The sequence below is a fragment of the Pezoporus flaviventris genome, unplaced genomic scaffold (genome assembly GCF_033815535.1).
Source record: "Pezoporus flaviventris isolate CSIRO_AGI_PZ_B2104156 unplaced genomic scaffold, CSIRO_AGI_Pfla_v1 ptg000031l, whole genome shotgun sequence".
In the NCBI taxonomy this organism is placed as follows: Eukaryota; Metazoa; Chordata; class Aves; order Psittaciformes; family Psittacidae; genus Pezoporus; species Pezoporus flaviventris.
Genome location: NW_026892579.1, coordinates 23,770,302 through 23,797,750, shown reverse-complemented (window position 1 = coordinate 23,797,750; position 27,449 = coordinate 23,770,302). Strand labels below are relative to the sequence as shown.

Below are 27,449 nucleotides of genomic sequence, written 5' to 3'. Positions count from 1 at the left end.
TCTAATTTATTGCCAGTTTCAAAGGCTGAGTGGGTTTGGTTGGGTTCTATTCTAATACCTGCTTCATTTACATGTTGAAATAAAATTGGTATTACTAGCATTACCATAACTATCTTCCATATACAAAAAAAGTAAGGAAAAATCACAGATTACATTTTTTCCCCCTTTTATCAGCTTGCTTATGAAACATTTACATGGTTTTCGACATTCTTTTTCCAAGTCTCAACAGAATATACCAAGCTTTTTCCATTTTTCTCTTCAGCAGTTACATTTTCCCTTTGCTTGGGTTGAAAACATTTTAAATTAGTATTTGGCATTGATGTTAACCTTTTCCTCTCCTCCTGTAGGTACAATCCATTGAGTCAAAACTGGACTGTCTATTAGATATTTATCAACAAGTTTTGAGAAAAGGATCTGCATCTGCACTCACTTTGGCTTCATTTCAAATGCCAGCTTTTGAGTGTGAGCAGACTTCTGATTACCAGAGTCCATCGGACAGCAAAGATTTGTCCAATTCTGCACAAATTAGTGGATGTGTATCCAGATCAGCTAGTGCCAATCTTCCTCGTGGCCTGCAGCTTATACTGACACCAAATGAATTTAGCACTCAGGCTTACTATGCTTTCAGTCCAGCTATGCATAGTCAAGCAACGCAAGTGCCAAACGATGGACCCGCAACAGTTAATAATACATCAAACCAAATAAACCAGGCAACTAAGCCAGCAACTCCAACAACATTACAAATACCACCTTTCTCATCAATGAAGCATATCAATAGGCCTGAGCCCGTTCATATTATTCCTGTAACCACACAGGAAAATATTTCCGATGTCACCGCTTGCCTTGTTGCATCAAAGGATAACGGACAAGTTGCACAGCCCAGTGCGACGAAGGATCTCACATGGAGAAAAAGTCTGGATACAGAAGGGGAGCCTTTGCTCTCAGTTAAACCTGTGGTGCAAATGGATTTAGGAAAATCTTTATCTGTACAAAACCTTATACAATCAACAGAAGAACTGAATGTACAGATGGCTGGCAGTGACTCCAGTGGGTCCAGAGGTAGCCAAGATGTATACTCCAAATGGAGGGAGTCAAAATTATTTATAACTGATGAAGAGTTGGAGACAGAGGCAGGAACAGAGACTACTGAAGCCATCTCGCGCCCATTAGTGGAAACAACTCTCTCTGCTGACTCTCTAAGGACTGGAATATCAAGATCATCTCAAAGCATCTACAAGCCAGGGGACGGTACAGAAGCACTCAATCTGCTCCATGTCAAACTTAAATAACAGCTTGCGGGCTTTCTTCATTGGCTGGGTCATTCCTCTAGTCATACATATCATAGCATGAACTGTTTTGAAAGCCTTTTTAATAATATAAAATCACAAAAATCAGGATGAATCTGCAAAACAGTTGAATGAGCCCATATCTCCTAGTTGCATGTAAATGCATGTTTAAGTGATGGCTAAGATTCAGATTTACACCTACAGTACAGCAGCCTTTCATGTAGTACCGTAGGTTAAATAATGAGTTGCCTACAAAGCTAATGCTGCAGGATGTATCAAAAACCAAAATTCGAGCATTTAGACCTAGCGCTGTTTTTACAGGGCAGAAGTAAATATTGTAAGGTTTAAAGCACTTTGCTTCTGAACGAATTAAATATATATATATATATAATGTCCTGATTAGATGATAGTTTATGTTTACAACAACAAAAATTATCTACAGCTGCTAGCAAGGTACCAAGGAAGCCAGTAATATGGGATCAGAAATGGCTGCCAGTTGCAAGATACACCCATTAGCTTGTCAGTAACCAGTTATTTTTAACTCTGAAAATGTTAAGTATGTTAATATCCATCCGTTTTTTGGCGATTTAGTTCTTTGGCAAAAGAACCTGACACACCACTGTCATGTTGAGTTTTTTATAATAAGAACATTCTTTTGCTACGAAAAGTTTGTATTTTAAGGGTTGGGGCTGGCCTTAGAAGGGGATAACATGTGTGACTGCGCTAAAAATTATGGGGAATCTCTCATTCTTCCTGTCTCATTAAGAAGCTAGCTTGTGAATTTTGGCAGCAGTAGGTGAGGGAATGAAGCACGTGCTGCCTTTATTGTAGAAGCTGCATTTTCTTGTGTGAAAATTTTGACAATTTTCCTTGCAGCCCCAACCTGATACCATGACAGCACTTGATAAGCCTGGGAAAGGAGGGAAAATGAGGAACTGAAATACAGAGTAAAAGTAAATAGGACAGAACTGGGAAGAGAGAAGGGCAGGAAGAGAAACGATCCCAGAAAAGGAAGGTAAAGAGGCAAAAAGATACATGCATTTTAAATCCAGCTTATCAATCACAGATATTGAGTGTTATTTAAAAAAAAAAACAAAAAAAAAAACAAAAAAACAAACAAACAAAAAAAAATAAAAGCAAGGTTTTTTTTCTGTTTGTTTGCTTTTTTTTAAAAAAAAAGAGGAGGTGGGAGAGGAAAGTGGGCACACTCGCAGTTTAACACTGTGTCCCAAGTGCAGTCATTTCTTGTGAACTTTCCAAGAAAGGACCTTCATACTGCTTCCTCTTAATACCTGAGTTTTAAATTCAAAGTCTACATCAGAGCAAGCATTCCTGCTTGATACATCCTCTTTTTTTCTTAACCTAACCTACAGTTCCCTTCTGCTGAGATGCAGGAGCAATATTAGTGCCTATCTGCACATCCCCAGTAAGGCTTCGCCACTGGGAGAACCCCTTCAGAGCCTAAACAGGCTTTTGGTCTTCCCAGCTGAACGAAGTTTCTGTGCTTTGCCTTCCCCCAGCTCTATAACCCACCTGCACCACAAGCTTGTAGACAACCCAACTTGGGCTCAGCTTCCCTCTAGCAGCAGGAACACCGAATGTATTGGGGGTGCCAGTGCCAGCTCACTCAGGGCGGTGTTTTCTCAAGGCCCAGACCTGCTGGGAACTTACTATGTACATCAAAAACATCACTCCAGTCTTAACCATGGCTAAATGCTGTAGATTGTATTGTGAAGGACTTGATCTGTTTACTATAAAACCATTGTAATTTCTGCTTCCATATCTCCTTTACAGAAGTATTCCTGGATGTTACATGACAACCTTATTATGTGAAAGTACATGCAAACTGTAGAGTGTATATATTGTGTCATTATACGGGGTCCACGGATAGTACACTGTGTTCCATGGCTCACGCTGGAGCAAACTTCAGCTGTTAAATCCTGAAAGACACCTTGAAGCACAATTTCCTCACCACTGATTTGCCATATGACTTACCACATTCAGCCTTTCCTGTTTTCTTTTATGTGCAGTCTGACATACTAAAGTGTGATTACAACAGTAACTTTGTGAGGATAAATAGTGGGTGTTTTCCACATCTCAGTTCATTTAACTATTAACTTATTTGAATGTCTGCAGTTTACCCAGACAGATCTATAAGTTTAGAGTACTATCCAAAATTTTAAAACTTACAAGGTTGGGGGTTTTAGGCTTTTTGTTATTTTTCCTAACTCTTTATGGTGCCTTGGTCACCTTTCATATGGAGCCTCCTACTGACTTAAGCATAAACCTGCACTTAGGATCACTTAAGAGGTGGGGCACGTGGCAACTGTGTGTCAGTATTGAAACTCCCTTCCCCTCCTTGATAAGATTGAAAAATCAAGGCATCATGAGTTGGACACCACTCTTCCACCTTCATCTGCGTGAGCAGATGCTTGCAGCCCCATTGACCCAGAAGGCGTCAATGAGAGAACTGAGCATTGGCCCTGCCTGTACCAATTCTGCACAGAAACAGGGCCTTGGTTTTGCTGATAATTTATCTCACAGAAACTTGGTATTTTTGCCTTAAATGACATGCTTGAGTCCTTCTAACTTTAAGTTAATTTATTTAATACAATTTTGTGCACAAAAGAATGAGTTCTATAAATTATGTATGAAAAATGTTAATGTCTTTACAAAGTACTAATAAATCCAGAAGATCATATCTTTTCAAATTATGGTTTAAAATCCTATTTTTTTTTCTTTTATGCTCACCATTATTATTTTTGTAGCTGAAAGTCTTATCATGTAGGAATTTTTTAACATAATACTGATAGAAAATAGAGTGAATATATCAAGTTCTGGAGAGGAAGAATTGTTTGTTTGGATTTTTATAAGCTTTGCTCATATTTCCTCATGAGGAGTTTCCTGTTTCTATGCTTTCGCTTTAAAAGACAGTGTCATGAGTGACAGTCATTCATTGGTTTCACAAAAGAAGGACTTGTGTGGCTTTTCAAGTCTTGTACTGAGCTCCTTAAAGTCCAGCTCAGGACAGCTAATAGGAATTGTTCATGAGCAGGGACAAAGGACAAATTTTTTTCTGATTACAATCCATTTGAGGATTGTTGAAGACAGAATCTGAACTTACGTAAGAGCTTCAGGAATTAAGCCTTATCCAAGCAACTGTTTTCTGATCAGCACGTTTCTAGCACCTGATTAAAGAGAGAAAAGAAAAGAATAGTTTTGATGTTTATTACTTGTTAAAAAAATTGTATTTGCTCCTGGCTTATATGATCTATACTTTTTATTTAAATATGAATATGGTGTTTTAGCCTAGGGTTCAGGATTGCAAAGATCATACACTTTTATTCACAGTGCCCATGGTTGTCCCATATATTTTTGAGATAATCCTACTTAGAGAGACTTGCTCTCATTACAGTATGGTGATGAGTAATTCACCTGCTCTTCTGTGATAGGTCAAATGATATCAAATTGCTGATGCATAGTAGAACATCTGGTGTACAATAGTATTTCTGGATTGGGACCTGCAATCCTTACTCAAGCAAAAATTCTACAGAATGCTTCATTCTATGGAATTAAATATTTTTTCTTGAATTGGGAGCTCAGGTTCAAATCCTTAGTTTGTTGGGCACCTGTTTAAAGTGAAAATGGTAATGTTCCATTTATTTCCTGAGGAAACTAATACTTAGCTGAATTTACCCATGTCACATTGACTATATAAAAAATAACGCACAAAGTACTGATGTAAAAAGGGATGAAGAGAAGGGACATTTTTAAAAAGTACAGAGAAAAGGAGAATAATCAGAAAGAAAGGAGTAAGCAGGAAAAGAATATATAACAGCAAAGGAATGAAAAAAGAGTTTAACCACCTGATGCTAAATTCATCCTTGGATGGCTTCACTGACTTCAATGAATTCACTGCCCAACTGGGTGAAGTTCAGCCTCCATTGGGATAATCAGGCTCAGTTCCAGTGAGCTTAAAGGAACTGAACCCACCTATAACAGGAATGAACTTGCCTCTCTGGGCCAACTTTTATCCTGACTCATATATCATGCAATCCTTTTGGATTCATTAGGTTTGGATGAAATACAGGTCAGAAAAGAATTTGCCCCAGATATTTCTGCTTCACATTTTTTTTCAAGTGTGTTAATCGACTTAAAATGGATTACAACATCACACAAAGTGCTGTCACTGTCTACAAAGGTTAATTGGTTTTTAAAATAAGAACTGTCCCCTGCAGCGTCAGTGGAAGCATGTAATATTTTCCTGTCCATTCATCTGGGTGCAAATGTGGCCGTTCATTTAGCTGTGGCTACATATAGGACAATTCCAGACATATCCAGTATCATCTGCTATTGGAAGCATTTTTTACTTCTTTGAAAGATAAAAAGACAGTTTCATAAGAGGCTTAAGAAATGATGAAGGCTGCTTCCACTGACACTGCAACATTAGCCAGTACATTACAATGTTAATTGTAACTTCTTGACAACGTTGAATCCATATTGTTGTTAATAAAAATGATTTTAAAAGTACTATGCTTACTGGGTTTTTTTCCTTACATAAAAGATTGTGTGGGGTTAGCATGTACCAGGCAAGAATTTAAACTTGCTTGCTGTTTTCCTTTTGAAATTTTGTATTTTTATTGAACGGACCAAACTGGAATTTAGCTAGAATAAAATGCACACAAACCAGTCTGATAGGTTCAGTTTCCGGTTACCCTTTACAGCAGAGTTTACTTCATGTTTCAGCACCTTTATTAAAATGAGTTTGGAAGTTATTATTACCTTCCCTGTTAGATAAACAGTAATTGATTCGGGATCAGCAATCAGGGGCCTGTGCAAAGAGCAGGATTCCTCAGGGAAGGCTGATCTGCTACTTCAGTTTAACTTGAGGCCTAGTTAAAGCCCTTTCCTCTGTGTTGAATCATGGAAGTTGCTCTAGAATGATACTGCACCATACCTACAGCCTTCTTTCCTCACTTTGCTCTTCCTGCAGTCCTGCTGAAGATAAGCTTTACCATTTGAATGTATTAAATCTATAGCACCTGTTCTTGTGGTGAAGTCACTGTCTCTGTGGAGGCTTCAAAACAGAGCATAATTTCCATGCACAGACGACCCCCTACGTCTGTGATGAGTGAAATCTTGAAATTTGAAGATGCAGTCTCCAGAAAGGCAGATTTTCCATGTCCGCCATTGGTACCCATGGGCTATGTAAACACTACCAAGCTCTGCCTAAGAATAAACACAGGACAGGAAAAAAGTCAAACATGTATGCAGGCTCTTCTTCTATTAAAACAGGCAATCTTGCTTCATGTGTACATAGACATAGCAGGGAAGTGTCAGAAGGCAGCAGTGCCAAGTTTTTCCTTTTTGAGTTACCCTGCAGGTCACAACAGCCAGGCACAGGTAGTCATGTCACCCATAAAGACACATACATCAGTGTTCACCATTCAGCTCTGTACCATGCCTAAAAGGAAAATTTCAAGCCCTTGCTAAGCAGACATTCAGTGTAACTGAAGCTTTTTCTTTACATTATTATTATTTTTTCACTGTGACCCTGGGCGAGCAGTGGCACAGGTTGCCCAGCGAGTTTGTGGAGTCTCCATCCTTGGAGATACTTGTAAGCTACCTGTACAGTCCTGGACAACCAGCTCTTGGTGTCCCTGCTTGAGCAGGGGGCTGGACAAGATGACCTCCAGAGGTCCCTTCAACCTCCGCCCTTCTGTGATTCTGTTTGCAATATTAGTTTTAGTACCTTCGGTCAAACCGATATCTTCATTAAAGCATCATTAAACCTTAATTTGAGTTTAAATATGACTTCCCTAAAAAATTCAGGCTGCAATGTATCAGCATGACATTAGCCTAGACACCTAGCAAAACCGGTGCCACCCTCCCTCCCCAGCCTCCTTTGAGGCTGCCTGCCTTCTCCCCCTGCACCCTACAGACTTGGGCCTTCCCACACGTTCAGGACCGACTTCTTTCCCTCCCTTCCTAAAACACCGCTGCCTCCCCCTCCTCAGTGCAGCCCAAGCCGGCGCAGGAGAAGTAAGGGAGTGAGAAATCAGGACTTAGGACCCTGCAGCTCTGAGCGCGGAGCCCGCGAGAGCTCAGCCCCGGACTCAGCAGGGACGGTCATAGGTTCTCCCCTCTCCGAGCCAGCCAATCACTGCTAGAGAGCTGCCCGTCCTGGCCAGTCAGCTCGCTCCTAGCCTACAGCGCGGTAAGGTTTCGCATATGGTCAGCGGCGGCTAGTAGGGCTGTTGGCATGTCTGACTGGGACACGGGCAGCGATGAGGACGTCGGTACGGGTCAGCCGCCATCTCCTCCTGGGTGCCTGCGCCAGCCGCCGCCTACCCCTTCGCAGAGTCACGCCTCCATAGCGGGCGGCGGCGGACGAAGGAGCGCTGAGTGGTGGCGGGAGGATGCGGCGGCGGCGGCAGTGGCGGCAGTGCCCGGCCTCGGAGAGGAGTGGGAGCCTCGAGGCGCTGAGAGTCCCCTTGGCGCAGGGAAGGCGGCGCGGCAGTGGCGGTCCCGAGCTACCGCCAGCCAGCATGGTGACGCCGCGGAGCCCCTTTGCTTCCACCTCGACAGCGCCCTGGTCGGAGCTCTCATAGGTAATAATGGCCGCACACCCACACCTCGGGCGCTTGGCCTGCTGAGGTAAGCGGGTGGGGGAGGAGGAGAGGAGCCGGCCGCCGAGAGGTTCGTTCTTGTGGGCCCCTGCCCGTCCCTCTGCATCCTGAGGAGGTGCACTGCTGCCTTCTGCACGGAGGAGTGGAGCTCTCCCACTCGCCAGGGTAGCTGAGTTTTTCCTCCTTGAAGTTGTTGGCTTGGTGTCTGCTTCTCATAGCCAGCAGTGTAAGCCCCTCTCGTCTGGAGGAAGAACGGTTCTCTCTTGAGGTGATTTTGCTGCTCTATCTGAGGTGCTTTCACACACAACCCCCATGCACCTTGTATTTGGCTAATTGACACATAAGTTACCTGCATTTCCAGCAGTTTGATGTCACAGGTTGTTTTACTTATGAATGCAGGTACTCCTGTGAAGGTCTCGGGGTTTGGTCACAACCAAAATGCTAAGCATTTACCATGCGTAGTTTCTGGCAGTTTGGCCTGAATCTCTGTAACACTTAACAGTGTATCTTTATTACAGGTCGGGGTGGAAGTAAAATAAGAGAGCTTGAGGATTCTTCAGGTTCCAGGATAAAGGTACCATGTTCTGTGTGTCATTAAGGCCTGGACTATGTTGTGAACGTGATTGGTTTTGCTTTTGTGTAAATCAGTTAATGCAGCAACTTGAAGTGTGCTGCAATAGCTGTAATAATTCTACTGTTTTACGAGAATTGGTGAAAATGAAGTGTAATTGAGGGTGTAGCTTGACTTGAGAAGCTTACTGATACTCTTCCCCTAAGTATGCACTTATTACCTTTTTAGAAAGGAAAAGGCACTTTAATTCCCTCAGAAGTTGAAATTCAGGAAAAAAAAATCTAAGACTGTTTTAAGTATATATTTCTATATAAAGTTTGTCATTGTGGTGTTAAAAAAACTCAGTAAGGTTTTATGAACATAGGTGATAAAGGGAGCCTATGAAGCTGAAGTAAAGATTTTTGGCAGTGTTGCTGTACAAAACAAAGCCAAGATGTTGATTGATGATGCTGTTACAAGATCTGGACAAAACTACAGTAGAGGTGGGAGTGAGAAAGGTAAGGAATTTGTTTAGGGATTTGTGTGTTTGGGATTTGGGGTTTTTATGTTATTGTTCGGGGGTTGTTTGTTTAAAAAATACTGTGGATTGTCTTTCCATGCATTTGGTAGTTTGATGGAGTACTTTTATATTATTAATATACTACTGAACTGAATTAACTTTCACCTTGTTTTTGGACAGTGGCATACCTGCTTAAAACAGAAATATGTAGACATCCTCCTTTCTTGGTTGTGAAAAGTTTCCCCTTTCAAATGGCCAGACTTCTGTGAAAATGAGTTGCTGTGTGTTTTCAACAATTTAAATGAATGCAGAATGTTAGACTACTTGGTATCTTGCATTATCAGTCTGGTTCTCCAGAATACAAGCATTTGCTCTAGTTTAAGTTTTAAAGTAGTATCTGTGCAGTATTAAAGCCCTGTAAGTTTTTATGAATGTATAAGGCAAACATACTGTTTATAGCATGGGCAATGCTGACTTTTTACTGCTTTCATGGCAGGTTGGCATTTAAGGTTTGGTCTTGCACATCATGCCTCTCTTTACTAGGCTTTATTGTCTATAGTTATGTGGATTTATAAGTAATGATTGTATGTTGAGATGCTACTTACTGGTATTTGTCTGTGTGCTCCCAATGACTTTTTGTACAGGCAAACTATCCATGGCTGTTGATCTGAGGCACTGATGAGGAAGAAGGGATCTGAGAGTTGTGTTCCAGTGTTAGAATAAGGAATGGGGTAGTTCTGAGTTTTGAGTTTAAAAGTGCCACAGAAGGTGAATGTTTCAAGAGGCTAGGAATAAAGTTTCCTTAGTATGGGTTACTGTGTTTTCCATGTGTTTCCTGCTTTTACATCAATACATAATTGTGTTGCCATTTATATCTTCAGTGTAAAACCTTTGTGAAGTGTTAATCTCGTCAAAAAAGAAGTATAGAGTGTAACTGCACCAGGACTTCATTGTGGTGTCATTGGATACTTTAGAAGTAAACCTTACTTTTTGTAGCTGTTAAAAATAAAGCTTTCTGTCTGCATATCATCTACTGGTTCGCAAGTTTTTCAAAAGCCTGCAGTACAACAAGCCTTATAGCTGGAGGAGCAGCATTTCAGAACCTGTTGCCACTCTTTTTTAAGTAGCTGAAGATGTTGAAATGCTTCTTTTTTCTTTTTTTTTATTAGAACTGCATTTGTACAGATTTTATTGATGTTTCAGACTAAGATCTAAGAAAGAATTTTCTATTTAAATGCTTCATGTCTATTAAAAATTACTTGAGAGGCCATACAATAAAAAAAAGAAAATAAAGTGTTTGTTTTGAGGGGGGTTTCTCACTTACCCTGCAACAGATTCCATCAAACAGCAGCTTTTTCACAATAGGAAAAACCTTGGACACTATCAAGCCTAAAGATAACCCAACGCAATCAGTGATTAACTGGGCCTATCTTCGAGAAAACAGAGCTAAATATGAAGCGATGAAGTGGGCAGGTTAGTTTTAAAATTTCCGTTGTATTAGTACTTGTCTTTATGTAATAAATCTGTTGAATGTGTAAATGTTTTAATTTTTGCTTTGAGATGTTGGAATCTTTCAGTGTCCAAGTTAGTTAAGTATTTGCAATGAAATGACCGCATCAGCATTTCTCAGCATGGTCATGGAGGACCTACATAACCAAGTAGTTCTTGCTACTCAATTAGTATTTTGACTTCACCCTTTACAGTGTTGTTTGGTATGTGGCTGCAGCAGAAAAAATGAGACCTCTAAATACAAGGGCATATAGTGACAGGAAGGGATTCTACAGGTACATAGCAAACAAAAAGCAGACTAGGGACAATGTAGGCTCCCTCTGGAAGCTCTCGGGAGAACTAGCTACACAGGATTTGGAGAAGGCTGAGATTCTGAATGACTTCTATGCCTTGGTCTTCACTGGCAAAGGCTCTGACCACACCACCCAAGTCTTGGAAGGTAGACACAGGGACTGTGAGAATGAAAACCCTGGGCCTGCTGTAGGAGAGGATCTGGTTCGAGACCATCTTAAAAACCTGAACATGCACAAGTCCGTGGGACCTGATGAAATCCATCCGTGAGTCCTGAAGTAGCTGGCGAATGAAGTTGCTAAGCCACTGGCCATCATATTTGAAAAATCATGGCAGTCAGGTGAAGTTCCTGATGACGGGAAGAAGAGAAATATAACTCCCATTTTCAAGAAGGGGAAATTGGATGACCCGGGGAATTACAGACCAGTCAGTCTCGCCTCTGTGCCTGGCAAAAGCTTGGAGCAGATTCTCCTGGAAGGCACGCTAAGGCACACGAAGAACAGCAAGGTGCTTGGTGACAGCCAGCATGGCTTCACTAAGGGGAAATCCTGCCTGACCAATTTGGTGGCCTTCTGTGATGGGGCTACAGAACTGATGGACAGGGGTAGAGCAGTTGATGGCATCTACCTAGACTTATGTAAAGCATTCGACACTGTCCCACACGACATCCTTGTCTCTAAATTGGAGAGACATCAATTTGATGGATGGACCACTCGATGGATAAAGAACTGGCTGGATGGCTGCACGCAAAGAGTTGTGGTCAATGGCTCCATGTCCGGCTGGAGACCAGTAACGAGTGGTGTCCCTCAGGGATCAGTGTTCGGACCGGTCTTGTTTAACATCTTTGTCACTGACCGGGACAATGGGATTGAGTGCTCCCTCACCAAGTTTGCCGATGACACCAAGCTGTGTGGTTCAGTTGATACACTGGAGGGAAGGAATGCCATCCAGAGGGACCTCAACACACTTGTGAGGTGGGCACATGCCAACCTCATGAAGTTTAACCATGCCAAGTGCAAGGTCCTATACCTGGGTTGGAGCAATCCCAGGCACAGCTACAGGTTGGGCAAAGAAGAGATTCAGAGCAGCCCTGTGGGGAAGGACTTGGGGGTGCTGGTCGATGAGAAAATGGACATGAGCTGGCTTCAGTGTGCGCTTGCAGCCCAGAAAGCCAACCGTATCCTGGGCTGCATCAAGAGGTGCATGACCAGAAGGTCGAAGGAGGTGATCCTGCCCCTCTACTCTGCTCTTGTGAGACCTCACTTGGAGTATTGTGTGCAGTTCTGGTGTCCTCAACATAAAAAGGACATGGAACTGTTGGAACAAGTCCAAAGGAGGGCCACGACGATGATCAGGGGACTGGAGCACCTCCCATATGAAGATAGGCTGAGGAAGTTAGGGCTGTTCAGCCTGGAGAAGAGAAGGCTGCGTGGAGGCCTCATAGCAGCCTTCCAGTATCTGAAGGGGGCCTATAAGGATGCTGGGGAGGGATCCTTCATTAAGGACTGTAATGACAGGACAAGGGGTAATGGGTTAAAACTTAAGGAGGGAAGTTTAGATTGGATATAGGGAGGAAATTCTTTCCTGTTAGGGTGGTGAGGCACTGGAAAGGGTTGCCCGGGGGGGTTGTGAATGCTCCATCCCTGGCAGTGTTCAAGGCCAGGTTGGACGAAGCCTTGCGTGAGATGGTTTAGCATGAGGTGTCCCTGCCTATGGCAGGGGGGGTGGAACTAGATGGTCTTAAGGTCCTTTCCAACCCTAACGATTCTATGATTCTGTGACATGCGGGAATGGCTTTACACTGGAACAAGTTGCCCAGAGAAGCTGTGGCTGCCCCATCCCTGGCAGTGTTCAAGGCCAGGTTGGACAGGGATTTGAGCAGCCTGGTCTAGTGGAAAGTGTGCCTGCCCATGTAAAGGGGTTGGAACTGGGTGATCTTAATGGTCTCTTCTAACTCAAACAATTCTGTGATTCTATGAAATATTATAGTATGTGTTAGGAGAAATTACTTTAGAACTTGAAATGCAGACAAGCAGTTCTTTTGCATGTACTGAAGTTTACTTTTCCTGACTCTTTAAGACTTGCCTCCAATAGAGAAAAACTTCTATAAAGAATCATCAAGAACAGCATCTATGTCACAAGAAGAAGTGGAGCTGTGGCGGTAAGACCTTTTCTATAGGGAATCGTCTGTTTTGCAGGAATTGATATTAAAGAATAAAGCCCATAAAGTGGATGATAAACTACTGAGACAGCAGCATTAATGGTAGGGTCTTGTAATAACTTGGAACTTTTTCTTAGTAATTAAACAATATTTACCAGATGAGATTATATTAGTTGCTTGGAAAATTTCTCTACAAGTGTTTTATATGGTTGACTTTCAGAGGGGAAAAAATAAACCAGACAGTTCAATGGCCTTTGGATATTCCTTACATTTCATGAGACAGCATGTTCCCGTTTTTTAGGTCCTTCCAAATGTGATTGTTCACATCTTGAATACTTCTTGGCTGCCATTTTCTTCTCTGTATATTTTAGTCAAATACTGTCTTCAAAACAAATTTCAGCTTCTGTTACTGTTGCTTTTCTATCTGTCTTATCTTGTCTTTCCAAGTACATCCTGGTGAATATACACCTCAGTTAACTGTATCCATTCATTTTGATCCAGAAATCTACATGATTACTTTTCAAGAAAATCAGATCATCTGTTCCAAGTGACTCGGTTCAGGCAATGATAAGTTTCAGTACTTTTCAATAGTTCTAATGAAGTGGGTGAACATTCTTAAAGCATTACCTTGTATTACTTTCCTTTTTGCATGGTGTCTGGTTTTGGTTTTTTTTCTCTTGCATGCCCATCAGGGAAACCTTGCCACAATGAGTAAAGTATGAAACTGATGCCTGTTTCTTTAAAGTATAGGTATGTGTTATTGTTAGAGCTAGTCAAGCACAACAGAACATTTTTATGTAGGTTCAGAATATGCATTGAGGAAGAGCACTTTCTTGTGAGATAAAGGAATGTTCTTCCTTTTTCATCTAATCTGTTTGCTTAAAGACAAAACAGTAATTGAAAAAAGAAAATGTATTTTTTTTAAACATGAGAAAAACAAAAATTACTCATGTTTTTCCTAGCTCACATCCTGCTTGAAGTAAAGCTATTTGATGAATAGAATCTTCAGAAGAGTACAGGGCTGGAATGAAAATAAATACCTCTTAATTGGGGGGAGCCTTGGAACCTCAGTGTTTAGTGTAGCTTTTTCTGTGCATGTTGCAGTTTGGGTTTTGGTTGTTTGGTTTTGGGGATTGGGTTTTGCTTGGGTATTTTTCTGAGCTTGTCTTGCTGACTACATTCTTTTTTCTAAACTATTGTTTGTATTTTACAGAGCTTCCAGAAAACTGCTCTGAAAGTATTTCAGGAAGGCTTTTGACAGAACATAGGGTTCTGACAAAGAAGTCCAGTCCATTCCTCTGAGTTCTGGCTTGTCTTTAGGTTTAAAAACTTGACACAGTTGTCTCATTTGTAATAGAATATAATTGAAGCCTAATATGACAGGACTGCAGTTCATGTTAATAACAATATATAACTTCACAATAGTCTTTCTTAAGAAAGAATGGTAATTGATGCCTCCAGGAGAAGTGTTTTTGTAGAAAGGCTTTCTTAAAGTTAGAATAGTTATAAGTCTCATTCAAGAATCTGAACTTGGAGGTTTTTGTTTCAGGAATTAAAAAAGAATCAGAAAGGCAGTCTTTTTTGTTAGCTCTATTTTCTCAGATAATGAGACTTTAAAGCAATTGCACTTCTTTAATTCTATACAGGAAAGAAAATAATAATATAATTTGTGATGACTTAAAAGAAGGTGAAAAGCGCTCCATTCCCAATCCTGTTTGTAAGTTTGAAGATGTATTTGAGCATTATCCCGATATTATGGCTAATATAAAAAAAGCTGGTTTTCAAAAGCCTACACCAATTCAGGTATGTCTTCAATTTTGATGACTCTAACTGAAGCTTTAGAGAAAAACGCATTTAAGTATTTGTTGTTTTATGTTAGTCCCAGGCATGGCCAATCATACTTCAAGGACTTGATCTTATTGGTATAGCACAGACTGGTACTGGGAAGACATTAGCATACTTAATGCCTGGATTCATTCACTTGACTTCACAACCAATGTAAGGATATGCTTGAGTTGTTTAGCTGTGGATACTTTCCCCTGCCCCTACCCTTCATATGATATTTTTTTAGTAAAGCTAATAAAATTCATATAATTGTATGATTTATAACCTGGTGGAAAAAGTACCAAATTGGTTACCATAGATTACATTCGCAGTGCAGTGAGAAAGTCTAGAACACTATGAAAACATTCAATATCAGGTGTGATGGATTTTGTCTAGCCTTATACCCACATTCTAGAGCTTCTTATTGCAGATCCAAAGATCAGCGTGGGGGGCCAGGAATGTTAGTCCTTGCTCCTACTCGAGAACTGGCTCTTCAAGTAGAGGCAGAATGTTTGAAGTACACATACAAAGGAATTAAAAGGTAATCTTGCTTCTTAAGTTTCGTTTTTTTTTCCCTACCACTTGTGGTTTAATTCACCTACTAAAATAAGGCATTTGCTAAGAGAGGAGGTGAAGGTAGTAATTGCAGAGTTCATATTTTCCTAGTTTTTTAGAATGCCTGTTTTGACTACTGTCATAGTGAGAGTCTGTTTCTTACATAGTTGGAGTTCTCTGCATTGTAGCTTTGTTGCTTCTTATTTTTCTGTGTGGACAGCTGAGTAGAGTTTGGCTGTCTCCTCGGCACCTTGCTGTTAGGTTAGTTGTAGACAGCAATAAGGTCTTTCCAAGCCTCCTCTTCAGGCTGAACAAGCTTCGTTACCAGCTTCACGTAATCCACCCCATCTCCTTTACCTTCTTGGTAGCTGCCTGCTGAACCTGCTCCAGTATGAATATATGTGTCTTGTAATAGAGGCAGGGGGTAAAAAAACTGGATGTTGTGCTTGAGGTGTCATCTCACAGGTGCTGAATAAAAGAGAATAAAGAGCGCTTTCAACCTTCTGGCTACCTTCTCCGTAGTGCACAGCTGGCTTTCTTTTCTGTGGCATTACATTGTTGGATAATGGTCAGTTCCTTACCCACCCAACTCTTTTTGTGCAAAGCCATCTTCTAGAATGTTGGCCCTCAGCCATGGGATAATTCTATCCCCATCTTTGCTTTTGTTAATCTTCATGGAATTCCTGTCAGCCCATTTCTCCAGCCTTTTGTGGCTTTTCTGAATAACAGCTCTCTACTGTGTTGACTGCTTCCCCCCGTTTGGTTTCATCCACAAACCTTCTGAGAATGTACGTCTTCATTTAAGCTGTTAAACAGACATTACTGTACTCCAAAACTTAACTTTCAGGGCTCTCTGATAGCTTTGTATAGCATTCAGAATTAGTCATCAAATACTGAGATGTACATTCTGCTTCCTTCTCAAAAATACTGATGAGTTTTACAGAGCACATTGAGTTTGTGTGAGTAAGCCCGATACCTTATTGAGTGCATTGATTGTTTTAACAAAAGCATGTCTGACTTTTGATGATACTGTTTAGAAAATCATGCATCCTTTCATATGTTCATCTGGTTTTGGTGTGAATATCTTCAGAACAACCCAAAACATACTCGTACACCTTCCTCCCCTTTGTGATTGCGTTCACTACAGTTTCAGCAGAGAGGTATTGCTGAACTGCTGAGGGAGGATCATTCAGTGTTAAGTCCATTATTTCCTGTGATACTGTAAGTCACACTTACTGTATTCCTTCCTTTTGGTAATACCTGATGATGCTTTGTAAAATAAAGCAAAATGGTGATATTTATTTGAAAATGCTTTAGTTGAACCTTAATATGCTGCTTCTGTAAAACACTTTGTTTTTCAGTATTTGCATATATGGTGGTGGGGACCGAAAAGGACAGATAGACGTGGTTACCAAAGGTGTGGATATTGTTATTGCTACTCCTGGCAGACTGAATGATCTTCAAATGAACAACTTCATAAATTTGAAGAGCATAACGTACCTGGCAAGTAGCTGATATGGACTGAATAATGTACCAGTTGGGTAATGGTTGATTTGGTGTGAACTTAAGCTTTAATGAAGTTTTCTTTGAACTTTTTAAGTCTTAAATTTATGATAGGTCTTAACATTGAGATTGGTGTTGGAGAGATGATTGGTACGTACCGTAATTGCATTGCAGATGTGGAATATTCCCTAAAAAAAAATAAAACAGGCTTCTAGTACAGTAAGCATTTAAAAGATGCTAAATTTTTATCTCTTGTCAAGTTTGATGTTTTGAAGCAAGTTTTGTCAGGATCAGTTATTAATGGATGAAATGCCTTTTCGAAGTTTTCTTTTCCTTTTCTTGTAATGGTTACCAGTGACTCATGTTCTTAGAACTTGTGCAGCAAGCACCAGAGTTAGATATTTAAATGTTTGCGTGTCTGACTTTCTTTTGATCTCAGGGAAAATAGCCATGTAAACATCATTATGAATCCTTATGTCTTCATTTAATTCTTGCCTTTTTCTGTGCTGGACGCTTAAATCCATTGCTATTTTGTAAAATACTTAGATGTATTCAAATTATTTCCAAGTTATCTGTTTAATTGGTGGCATTTAACAATGTGTCCCGCTTTTCCTCCCTTCTCTCCACCCATTCCCCTCTAAGGGTTAAATACTCATGCTGAGAAAAGTTAGCTCCAGTTCTAGTTAATAGTTGTGAGCTTACTGGCAAGGCCCGTGGTGGTATAGTATCATTAGGGAGAAAAAAAAAAAGAATATTATTGGGAGACATGAGAGTAGTTTCATGTAGGAGAGTAACATATAATTACTAAGGAGGAAAGAAAAGCCTGAGAACCTTCTTTCTGAGAACTGTAAGAACATCAGTAATCTTTCTCTGCCAAGGTGGAGTACAGTCATATTACAAGCACACACTGCTTTCTAAAGCAAAGAATATATATGTAACCAAAACTGGATGTTTCAGTATATGCAAGGTATACTGTAGTATGATATTAAGTTTGATAGCTAAAAATAAGCTATTTAATTGAAAAACCTCATGATGTAAAGCAGGAGAACATTGTTTGTTGTACCACTAGAAGTTAAATATTTTCAGAAGATTGAAACCAGTGCAAGGACTGTGATTTGCAAAGTGGTTGTCTCATGCCTAAGACTTTTTGGAAATGCTGTGCTTCTTTAGGTCTGTTTGAAAAGCTGGACATCCAAAATGCTCTTTTTAATGTTACTATATCTTTTTCCTCATAGTTTCTTGTACTTTTAGATATATAAGATGCTTTCCATTTCCATATCTTCATTTATCAATCTTAAGCCCCCCCCCCCCCCCAAAAAAAAAAAGTTTCATTTTGCAGCCTTATTTCAGAGAAAAGAGAGTGGTATTAGATTTCAACTTTAACACCTTTGATGAAGAATGCTGTTCATTCAAGAGGTTCTTTTACAGTTTTGATTTAAAGACACTGAGTCTTATGAATGCTCCCAAGGTGCACAAGTATTATTTGCTGATATAATTGTTTTCCAAATGACTTCCAAGGTCAGAAATCAGAATACAATTGTTTGTTTAAAAAAAATAAACAAAACCCCAAACTCTGTTAGAGTTTATTAGGTTTGAATATAGACCGTACATAAGGTGAATTGGAGGCAGAGAATTTGTCTTCTTGCCTCACAGAACTGTCAAGTTGTTGCAGTCTTGATTCAGTTTTTTAGGAACCTATTTATTCAAGATAGGCTGGGTTTTATGATTTCAGAAGAAAGACTGGGAAATCATCACATACAGCCTTTTGATTGTTTGCAGTACATGTCATTTGAAGATTGCTTTCTGTTCTGCTGTGTTTGATATAAATTGCTATTCATTCATCAGTAATCTAAGTGATTTTTTTTCTTTTGACCTTATGCTCATAAAGCATAAGTAAGGAAATTGGAGTTGTGCATGAATTACTGGGAAGCATTTAGGGGAAAGTATATACTGAAAAAAACCCCACGTGAATTAGGGCATAGAAGGTAGATTGGAGTAGTTTTTTTATTCTTCAAATACAAAAACTAGTGCAAAACTTATTGATAACTTATTTAAAACAGAGGGAAGAAAATAATTTTTACATGAAGAACTGGCTTGTTAGAATTTCTTGGCAAGAAGCAGAACTGAAATAAAAATATTAACAAGTACATATGTGTAGATAACATGAAACCTAAGATTATGTCAGCTGGGGGAAGATCTATCTTATAAATCAGGACCTGGCTGTGAGGAGAGGTATTTGGAAAAAATATAGTGCTAATATCTATTTTCTGTATATTATAGTCTTTGTTCTTTATTAAGTAGCTATCAGAAATAAGGAAAGTGAATTTCAACTACTCTGAGATGGCTAATATGCATACATACTTTTTTTCTTCTTTCTTTCCAGCAAAGTATCAGTGTGCTTAATAACTTAGAAAACTGCTGCTGCTGCAAGGGGCATAGTAGACAACTCTGTATACAAAATTAGTGATGTTTCAGTCCTGCCACTGTATTAGAATCCAAGTAGTTAATGAAATCTCTGCAAGTCCTTTGAATATCAATTTCAGAGATTTACATAGATAATATACTAAAAACCTTGACTAGAATAAAACATCTGAAAAGAATGGATCAGCAAAATTGGGACAGAATGGCATTATCATCAAAGTCTTATGCTTCCACATAAGTGACTAGAAAATGTCAGTACGTAAAAGTGTGAGCTGTATAACTTTGATTTATATAAACACTATTTGAAAATTAAAGGGGAAAAATTAAAATTAAAGGAGCCAGTCTTCTTCCTTCGTATAAGACTCTGAAAACAGCCACAAGCATGCTTGTATATGAGAAAAATAAACTAGTTCCAAATAATTTTACTCAGGCCTTCATCTCACTTGTTCTCTTTTGGTTTTTTGTGCTTTGGTTTTGTTTTGTTTTGCTTTACAAGATGAAATGGGTTTGAGTTTTGTAGTGTCCTAGTGTGAGCCAGAATGTAGAGTCTGGCTTATTTCCTACTTCTGATGAGAAAATAAATTGATAACTGATATTTTGGCCTAGTATAAGATCTATATCAAGTTAGAAGTGAGATTTGTTTTTTTTTCCCTTTAAATTGCAAAGTGAAAGTGTGGGGTGTCTATTTTCGCATTTTTCTGCCCTCCCTTGCATTTGGTTGGTTTTGTTGTTTGCTGTTCTTTTAATACTGTGCTTAGTTTTAGGCACCAACCAAATTATTGTTAAACAGTTGTTTTTTCCTTCAAGTGCTCTCAAAGGTGCTGTGGATTTTTTTTTTTTGGTTTGCCCACAAATATGTTTCGAAATGAAAAGGCTTCAAGGAAATCAAAGAGGTGAAATAGAAGTTGAACAAATTTTGCAATACATTATGGATTGGATTCTGCAATTAAAACTGATACCATTAAAATGGTCTGCTCTGTATTGTCTTGCTGAAACCCTTACCTGAGGAACTAAAACTTGTTCTGAGCAGGTTTTGGATGAGGCTGACAGGATGTTGGATATGGGATTTGAACCTCAGATTATGAAAATCCTGATAGATGTGCGGCCTGACAGACAAACTGTTATGACAAGGTATGGAAACATAATAGTGCTCAGTACTTAAACACTGTAAACATCAGGACTTGAATAAGTTAACTTTGGAATAAATATTTCAGTTTTATTAAAACTTCTACCAGCCTAAGTGGGAACTTTTATGGTGCATAATGGCATCAGTTTTCTTTCCAGTTCTGTCTTAATGAGTCATTTGATAATTTTATTTTATTTCATTTCATACCCCTTTTTTGATGTTTTACCTCAACTACAAAAAAAACCCCGAGATCTTCCTGAAAAGGAATGTGTCCTGGGAGTGCTAGAACTGCTGTATCAATTTGAAATGCTAACTTTGACCAAACGTGTATCCTAAACTTCTGATCAGTGTCTGTACAGTCTGTACCTGGATTCATTTAAAATTTATGCAGCTTTTGGGATCTTAGCAGTAGAATATCCCAACAATAAATTTTCTGCTGTTCTAGAAGTTAGAAAACTAGTAGGAACTTGCTTGTTAGGTGTCACTGAAATACAAAACTCACTTTTGGCTTCATTAGAAAGGGTCCATAACTTTTGCCTGTACTTTTAACCTAGAAAGTTATCTTTAAAGGTTGAGTGCTGTTTACTAATAAGATGATTTCTCAATGTTATGTAAGCTCATTACTGTTACTGCATCTTCAAGTGTTTCACTAGTGTATAAGAAAAGAAAGAAGAATGAGATGAAATTAGTGAGCCATGTGTTGTTTTTTTTTTTCTTCTTTGCTTCCTGTTTAGTGCTACTTGGCCTGATGGTGTTCGTCGCCTAGCAAAATCCTATTTGAAAAATCCTATGATTGTATATGTTGGCAGTCTTGACTTAGCAGTAAGTTATATTTTTCCTATATAAGAAGAAGAACCTACAGTTAAACCAGGAAATATTTTGCTTGCAACCTTAAAATCAATCCAAACTTTCAAAACAGTAGCTCCACATTATTCTTTTTAAAGCAAGTAGGGAAGAACTTTGTTCTTCTGTTTCTGTAACAAGATCTTGAAGTCCTAGATCTTCAGTAGAAGACGGCACAAGTGACAAGTATCAGTCAAATTAACACTTGAATAATGTACTTCGGAGTGGCACATGTTCTTGCCTGAATCCTTACTCTTGCAGTCTTCACTTCTGTTTCTTAATTACTTTTCCTTGTGAAGATCTTTATTCTAATGCTTACAGATCCTTACCTGGATCTGTGTTTCTTAACTACTGCTTTCTCAAAACAAAGTGAAAGCTCTATACTAAACTCCTGGAAAGCTTTTGTCTAGAGCAGGAACATGTATGTGCATTACTGTAAGAACTGTCTTCAAAGTCCAAAACTTCTAATATGTACTTGCATACTTGTCAGGCTTCTGCCACTTTAGTTGGCTTCAGTACCAGCAGAATTTACAGAAATGTTAAGATCTCCACATCCTGGTCCAGAGATTGCTTGAAGTTTGGCTCTTAAATTATGAGGTTTTGGGTTTTTTTTCCCCTTTCAGTTCCCTTTTTTTTTTTCTTTATGATAGAGAATAAGAAAACTTAGTACCCTGTACACTTTTAGGTAGAAATAGGGGGAAAATGTACTTTTCATCTGTTACTTAGCATGCCTTTTTGCTGTGTAACAGGCAGTAAATACGGTCGAACAGAGAGTTGTTGTTATTGCCGAGGAAGAAAAGAGAGCTTTCATGCAATGCTTCATTGAGTCTATGAAGCCGCAAGACAAGGTCATAATTTTTGTGGGAAAAAAACTTAAGTATGTAATCACTTCCCAGTATTACATCTCTTCACTGTTTTCTAACAGAAATACTGATAGTTTCTTAGTTCGCATAGTAATTACGAAGTGTAACAACTTTTGTCAACAATGGGTGGGTAGTAGTAATAGACTTATTTATTTAGTCATTCCTCCAGACTGACTGGTAGTTTCTATTTAATTTTTTTTAATGTCATTAATGGTGGTAAATCTCAATTTCACATAGTTAAAGTAGGTGTTAAGATTCTTGGTTAATGTGATGTGCTGCTTACTTCCATACACAACGTGGGGGCAGCACTCTTTTTACCAAACCTGAGCTTTTTGAGTGAACAACACAAAACAGTAATGTTATTTCTCTTATACATAAATAAAAGCAAAAATTTATGTGGAGCATAGTCTTGCCTTCATACTCTTTCATAATAAATATCAGCTGACCTAGCTGGGGTTTTGTCCTTTGGCACATGTTTAGTTCTTGTTGTCACATTATCTTTTGGATGTAAATCCAGATTCTGCACTTCTTTTAAGAACTGTTGTTTTACTTCACCCTAGAGCTGATGACTTAGCAAGTGACTTAAGTCTCCAAGGAATTCCAGTACAGTCACTTCATGGTAACAGGGAACAGTGGGACCGAGAGCAGGCTTTAGATGACTTCAAGAAAGGTAGGTTTGTACTAAAGTACTCATTTGTTTAAGCCCAGGTTTATAAAGCTTGTCATGTGCAGAACTTTGTGTATTTCTAAGTGCCATGTCTCTTCAGTACCACAGAAATTAAAACATTAGAAAGCTCTGAATGATATGGTTACTTTGTTAATTTGACAAGCAAACAAACAAAAAACAAAACAAATTGCTCTTCAATAAAATTTGGAATGTCTTAGGAATTAAAAATATTTGAGGCTTATTTTGTTTTTTTTAAGTCTCTAGAAAAGTCAGTATTATATTAGTCTGCAGAATGGTAAACTTAAGTGTCAAATGATGGTGTTTTCAGTGAAACAATTCTGTTTTTGATTGTGCCAGTAGGGGTTATACTTTGGGGTTATGTGTTCATATGTTAGTAGAACAGAGTAGTCCTATGATAAGGATGCTAGCTGAGAATAAAGTTGTTGAGGTTTCTGTTCTTTTCACAGACTCTTTATATCAACTAGGTATGTTTCTTGCTTCTCCTGCACCTTGCTGTTCTTCTTGTGAAATACAAATAATAGTAAAATGACGTTTTGAGTGCTTACTTAACCACCTTGTATTTGAAGCTAACTCAGCATGACTTGCAACAAACATTTTTTTCCATTTGTATTAAGTGCATTATATGCTAGAAATCCAATAGACTGGAGTATATTTTCTGTTTATTCCATAAAGTCCCATTCTCTTTCTGTTGTATTTATTTTAGGCAGAGTCAGAATACTGGTAGCTACTGACGTAGCCTCCCGTGGCCTTGATGTGCATGATATTACTCATGTTTTTAACTTTGACTTCCCACGCAACATTGAAGAATATGTTCATCGAGTAGGTCGTACTGGAAGAGCAGGGTAAATGTTTACAAGAAGACAGTAATATATTGTCAATACTTTATGCACTGCATAGGTGTTTCGTCAAATGCTAGAACTGCAGTTGTTTATATGGGTAGGAGAGTGAAGACTTCAGAGTCTATCAAAGTATGCTTTAGATAACCGTGCTTTATGTTTTGAAATTAGTTCACCGTTAAGCAAACAAGTTTTCCATTTTTCTGTTACTTCATTGAAGTGGATGGGAAAGAGGGATGTTTGAAAGCTGGTTTAAATGTAGGGAAAAATTACAGCTCAAAACAATGTCTGTGTAGGTATTCTGAAATGTCACTTCCTTGTTTGTCTCTTCATGAGTCACTGAGTTGTTTAGTTTTCTGGATGGCCTGTTGGGAAAAAACATGCATAAATTTAAAGGTTTCAGATGTAGTGTGGTGTTAGGACTTTTGAATGCTGTTTTCCCAGGTAGGCACAAGTGTGGCTTGTTTGTTTGTTTTTTCCATTATTTTTTTCTTGTGCGTGTGTTTGTTTTAATCATTTTATGAGCACGTATCTCTTCATACTTAAATATGTTGTCTTTATGCTAGGTTTATTGTCTAAATTAGTTGTGCTTTTGCTCCATTTTAGGTGAATTGCCATATTCTGATCTTTATGAAAAGTTGTTCTTTGTCATGTGCATAGTAAATACTCAAGCCAGTTTTTACTTACCAATTCAATAATATTGGCTGTAGTACAATTTATTAGTGTATAGGTCAGTAGGAAGAGTTTAGCAGCAGTCGTTTTGGAGATCAACAGTCATTTCATTCCTTGTTTAGACGTACTGGGGAGGCAATAACACTTGTCACTAAGAATAACTGGAAGTTTGCATCTGAGCTGATAGAAATTCTGGAAAGAACAGACCAAGTAAGAATACATCTTGCTGGGTAAGATTTATGTTGGTTCTGGGTTACGAGCTGAAACGATTCATGAAGGTCTATGCCTACTTACACTTTTCTTGGTGAGTGCTCATAGTGCCTCAAACAAAAAATGGGTTAAGTCTCTCTTGTCCGTAGCTGTATTTTATCTTACAGATTAGTCCCAGAAAGAACCAGGAACTTAAAGCCTTCCACATCCAAAGAAAAAGTAACTAACGTAAGCACACATGGGGTCTGCATAGGATTAATAGGACCTATTTTATCTTGTAGTACTTTATTCCATTTGTATTTCACTTCTGGATGCATGTTCTTATTTGAAGGTGTAAATACCAACAATATTTGTATCAGAATCTCTCAGTTTATTATATCTGGCAGTTGTGATAGTTGCGTGTACTTTTCCAAGCTATTTTTCTTACAGATGTATGGGAAATATGACTGGAATTTGATTTTTTTGTTGCTTTGGGTTTTGTTTTTGTTTTGTTTGTTTTGTTTTACTTTATTTGGGGGGATGGGAGTTTGAGTACAAGCTGAATTGCTTTTACCTAGGATCTGTGGTTGTTATTGTGGATGCTTACTCGAACTTTAACTCGAGTTAGAACTTCACCTGAATCTTCTAGTTTACAACTCTTTGAAGGATGTTATGCCACTTACTACGAATGTGAGAATTCCAATTAGTTTGAATAAACTCTGTTTCATACTGCATGAGAGGATCTGATGCTAAGAAAGGAAATCATCCAGTGTTTCAACTGGAAACTAGCTTTGTCTCATTACTTCTCTCTCTTGATACAAGTCTGTAGTGATTTTCAGCTAGAGAGATGCATCATTTTTCACTTTATTTTTAAGCAGTGTCTAAAACTGAGTCCAAATAGACTGTTCCATATGCATCCTATTGCATGGACTCCTGATAGCCAGGGCAGTTGTTTACCAGTAAGAGCAATTCAGCACGTAAAATACCTGCTAGCAAGCTGACGCTCATGCCAGCTTAAGAAAAATTGCTTACAGCAAATGGCAAGTATTGCTGAATTATGGCAAAAGAAGTGGAAACTGGAGGAACATACTGCCCTGGCTGCATTCTTCACCTGTTCAAGCATTGTCAGGTGTAGGCATTTCTAAGGAGACTTGAAAGTGTTTGTACTGTACTGCTTGTGCTGCATTTGTGCCAGTCACAGGGAGACAAACCACAGAGGCTGAGCAATCACATTAATGCTGTGCTCACATGCACTGTGTGAGCTTGCTCTCCGATCAGGAAACTGATTCTGGGCTGGATATCCCTACCTGCTGCATAGTTACATGCTGTAGCAGATAGTCAAACCAGGCTGGCTTTGGTAGATGAGTGATCCAAAACCTCTTCTGTCAGTAGACACTTGTACTGCATTTTGCAGCAAACATTGCATTAATGTCTGCCATGACAGTGGAGTTGGACATTTTTTTTTTCATCTGTTCATCATCACCGACATACATTTCTGCCTGAAATACTTGTGTTTTAATTAGCTGGCTGTATGCTGTTGTCAGATAAGGTGATCTGAGTATAAATATGTCATTGAAAATCCAGAGACTCTGTGCTGATTATTTGTAAGTATATTTTTGAGTATAATTTTATGTAAAAAGGCTTCTCTATGGATCTCTACAGAAAGACAATTTGCAAAATGACAGAGGCCTGATAAATAACAAAATCAAGTTTGGGAGCACACAAATCAATGACTTTTTTGTAAAGTAGGGTCTAAAATTTTAGATTTATATAAAACTGGCCTTGTTCTTGTGCTACTTTCTTATCAGATTGTTCCGAATGAGCTTATTGCAATGGCACAAAGATACAAAGAATTTCAAATTAGAAAAGAAATCGGGAAGGATATACGAAGACCTCAGAGCAAGCCCTCAAGATAACTGTAATCCCCTGCAGTAAGAAAAGAGTAAGTGATTATAGTTAGTGCTAGCCTCTATGGGCTTGAATTTAGAAGTTGCTTTTCTCAGTTGATTGTTTTCTGTACCTGTCCCATTTAAATAAAATGTGTTTTAAGAAGTGGCTTAGAAAAGAAAACTGGTTTAACTTCATACAGAAATAAATCTAGTTTTGTGCATGAACACTATTTTCACTTAGGAAAAATTAATTTCATTTAAAAAGAAAATATTTTTTCTTGTGATGTGCGTAATTTATAAAGTCATTATCTACTGGTTAAAAAATAAACACCGTGGCTTTGGTTGTTGGGTTTTGGGTTTGTGGATTTTGTTGGGGTTTGTGGGGTTTTTTGCTTTGTTTTTTTGGTTAAATGTATTAATATAAGAATGTAAAATACAATTTTTCTTTTTATTTTCAGAGAACTGGATTAGTGAATGTAAGCAGTATTTGTCAGCATGGCTTCAAAATGCTGGACTTTTGCATTGATACATCACACTTCCCAGTGGCATGCAGTTTTTCCAAAGATAACTTAGTTATTTGAAAACTGTTGTTTGCATTAACTATTTGCTGAAGCAAGTTTGGTTTGGTTTTTATTTTAAAACTTAACACTGAAAGACATTTTTGTTTTGATGTGTCTCTAGCTTTTTTTGAGAGAATTCTACATTTCTTTTTAATGGAGGAGAGCGTAACAAGAAATACATGTCCATGGCTAACTGCTGAAAAAAAAAGCAGCTTTTACTCTTGTTATCATAGATGTAATTTTCTTGCTTAAGGAACTAAACCAAGAGTTTACTAGAGCAGTGTTAACAAAGTTATGAAGAAAACATAGGTTTGAAAGTTCGGATAAAATTCATTTGAATTTTACATTTGGATTTGGTTCTGTCACACAGATTCTTAATGACACTGGGATATGCTTTCACTCTTTAGAAGTTAGATGGGAAGGAGCTACTTCATTTGATACTTGGTCTGAATTTGTTTAGTCATGTGTCCTGTAAGTACATGGAAAAATTAATAAACTTGAATCTAGTGAGATGTTTTTCTGACCTTCCCTCTT

At 38.6% G+C, this 27,449-nt stretch overlaps 2 protein-coding genes across 6 annotated transcripts in view; both read left to right on the top strand.

Annotated features, from left to right (window-relative positions):
- The window catches only part of KCNQ5 (potassium voltage-gated channel subfamily Q member 5), a 267,281-nt gene extending 264,859 nt beyond the window's left edge, over positions 1-2,422 (top strand). For all 3 annotated transcript variants that reach the window (XM_061460478.1, XM_061460476.1, XM_061460477.1), the window contains one exon: positions 348-2,422. In XM_061460478.1, the coding sequence (XP_061316462.1) occupies positions 348-1,289 (942 nt within the window). In that variant the 3' untranslated portion in view covers positions 1,290-2,422. The remainder of the gene's footprint in view (positions 1-347) is intronic.
- A 5,532-nt stretch (positions 2,423-7,954) lies between these two features.
- Positions 7,955-27,362, top strand: DDX43 (DEAD-box helicase 43). Of its 3 annotated transcripts, none has more exons than XM_061460474.1 (16): positions 7,955-8,080; positions 8,434-8,489; positions 8,851-8,983; positions 10,351-10,458; positions 12,865-12,946; positions 14,593-14,749; positions 14,826-14,944; positions 15,201-15,311; positions 16,687-16,828; positions 20,280-20,380; positions 21,110-21,197; positions 21,968-22,095; positions 22,642-22,751; positions 23,473-23,611; positions 24,400-24,487; positions 26,275-26,735. In XM_061460474.1, exons 3-16 carry the CDS (start codon positions 8,920-8,922, stop codon positions 26,380-26,382), a joined length of 1,545 nt encoding a protein of 514 aa, XP_061316458.1. In that variant the 5' UTR covers positions 7,955-8,080; positions 8,434-8,489; positions 8,851-8,919; the 3' UTR covers positions 26,383-26,735. The 3 variants fall into 3 exon arrangements, with proteins under 3 accessions (XP_061316458.1, XP_061316456.1, XP_061316455.1); XM_061460472.1 differs by having other exon boundaries at positions 8,012-8,030; positions 24,400-24,507; positions 26,275-27,362; XM_061460471.1 differs by lacking the exon at positions 7,955-8,080 and having other exon boundaries at positions 8,211-8,489; positions 24,400-24,507; positions 26,275-27,362.
- Positions 27,363-27,449: the final 87 nt, after the last annotated feature.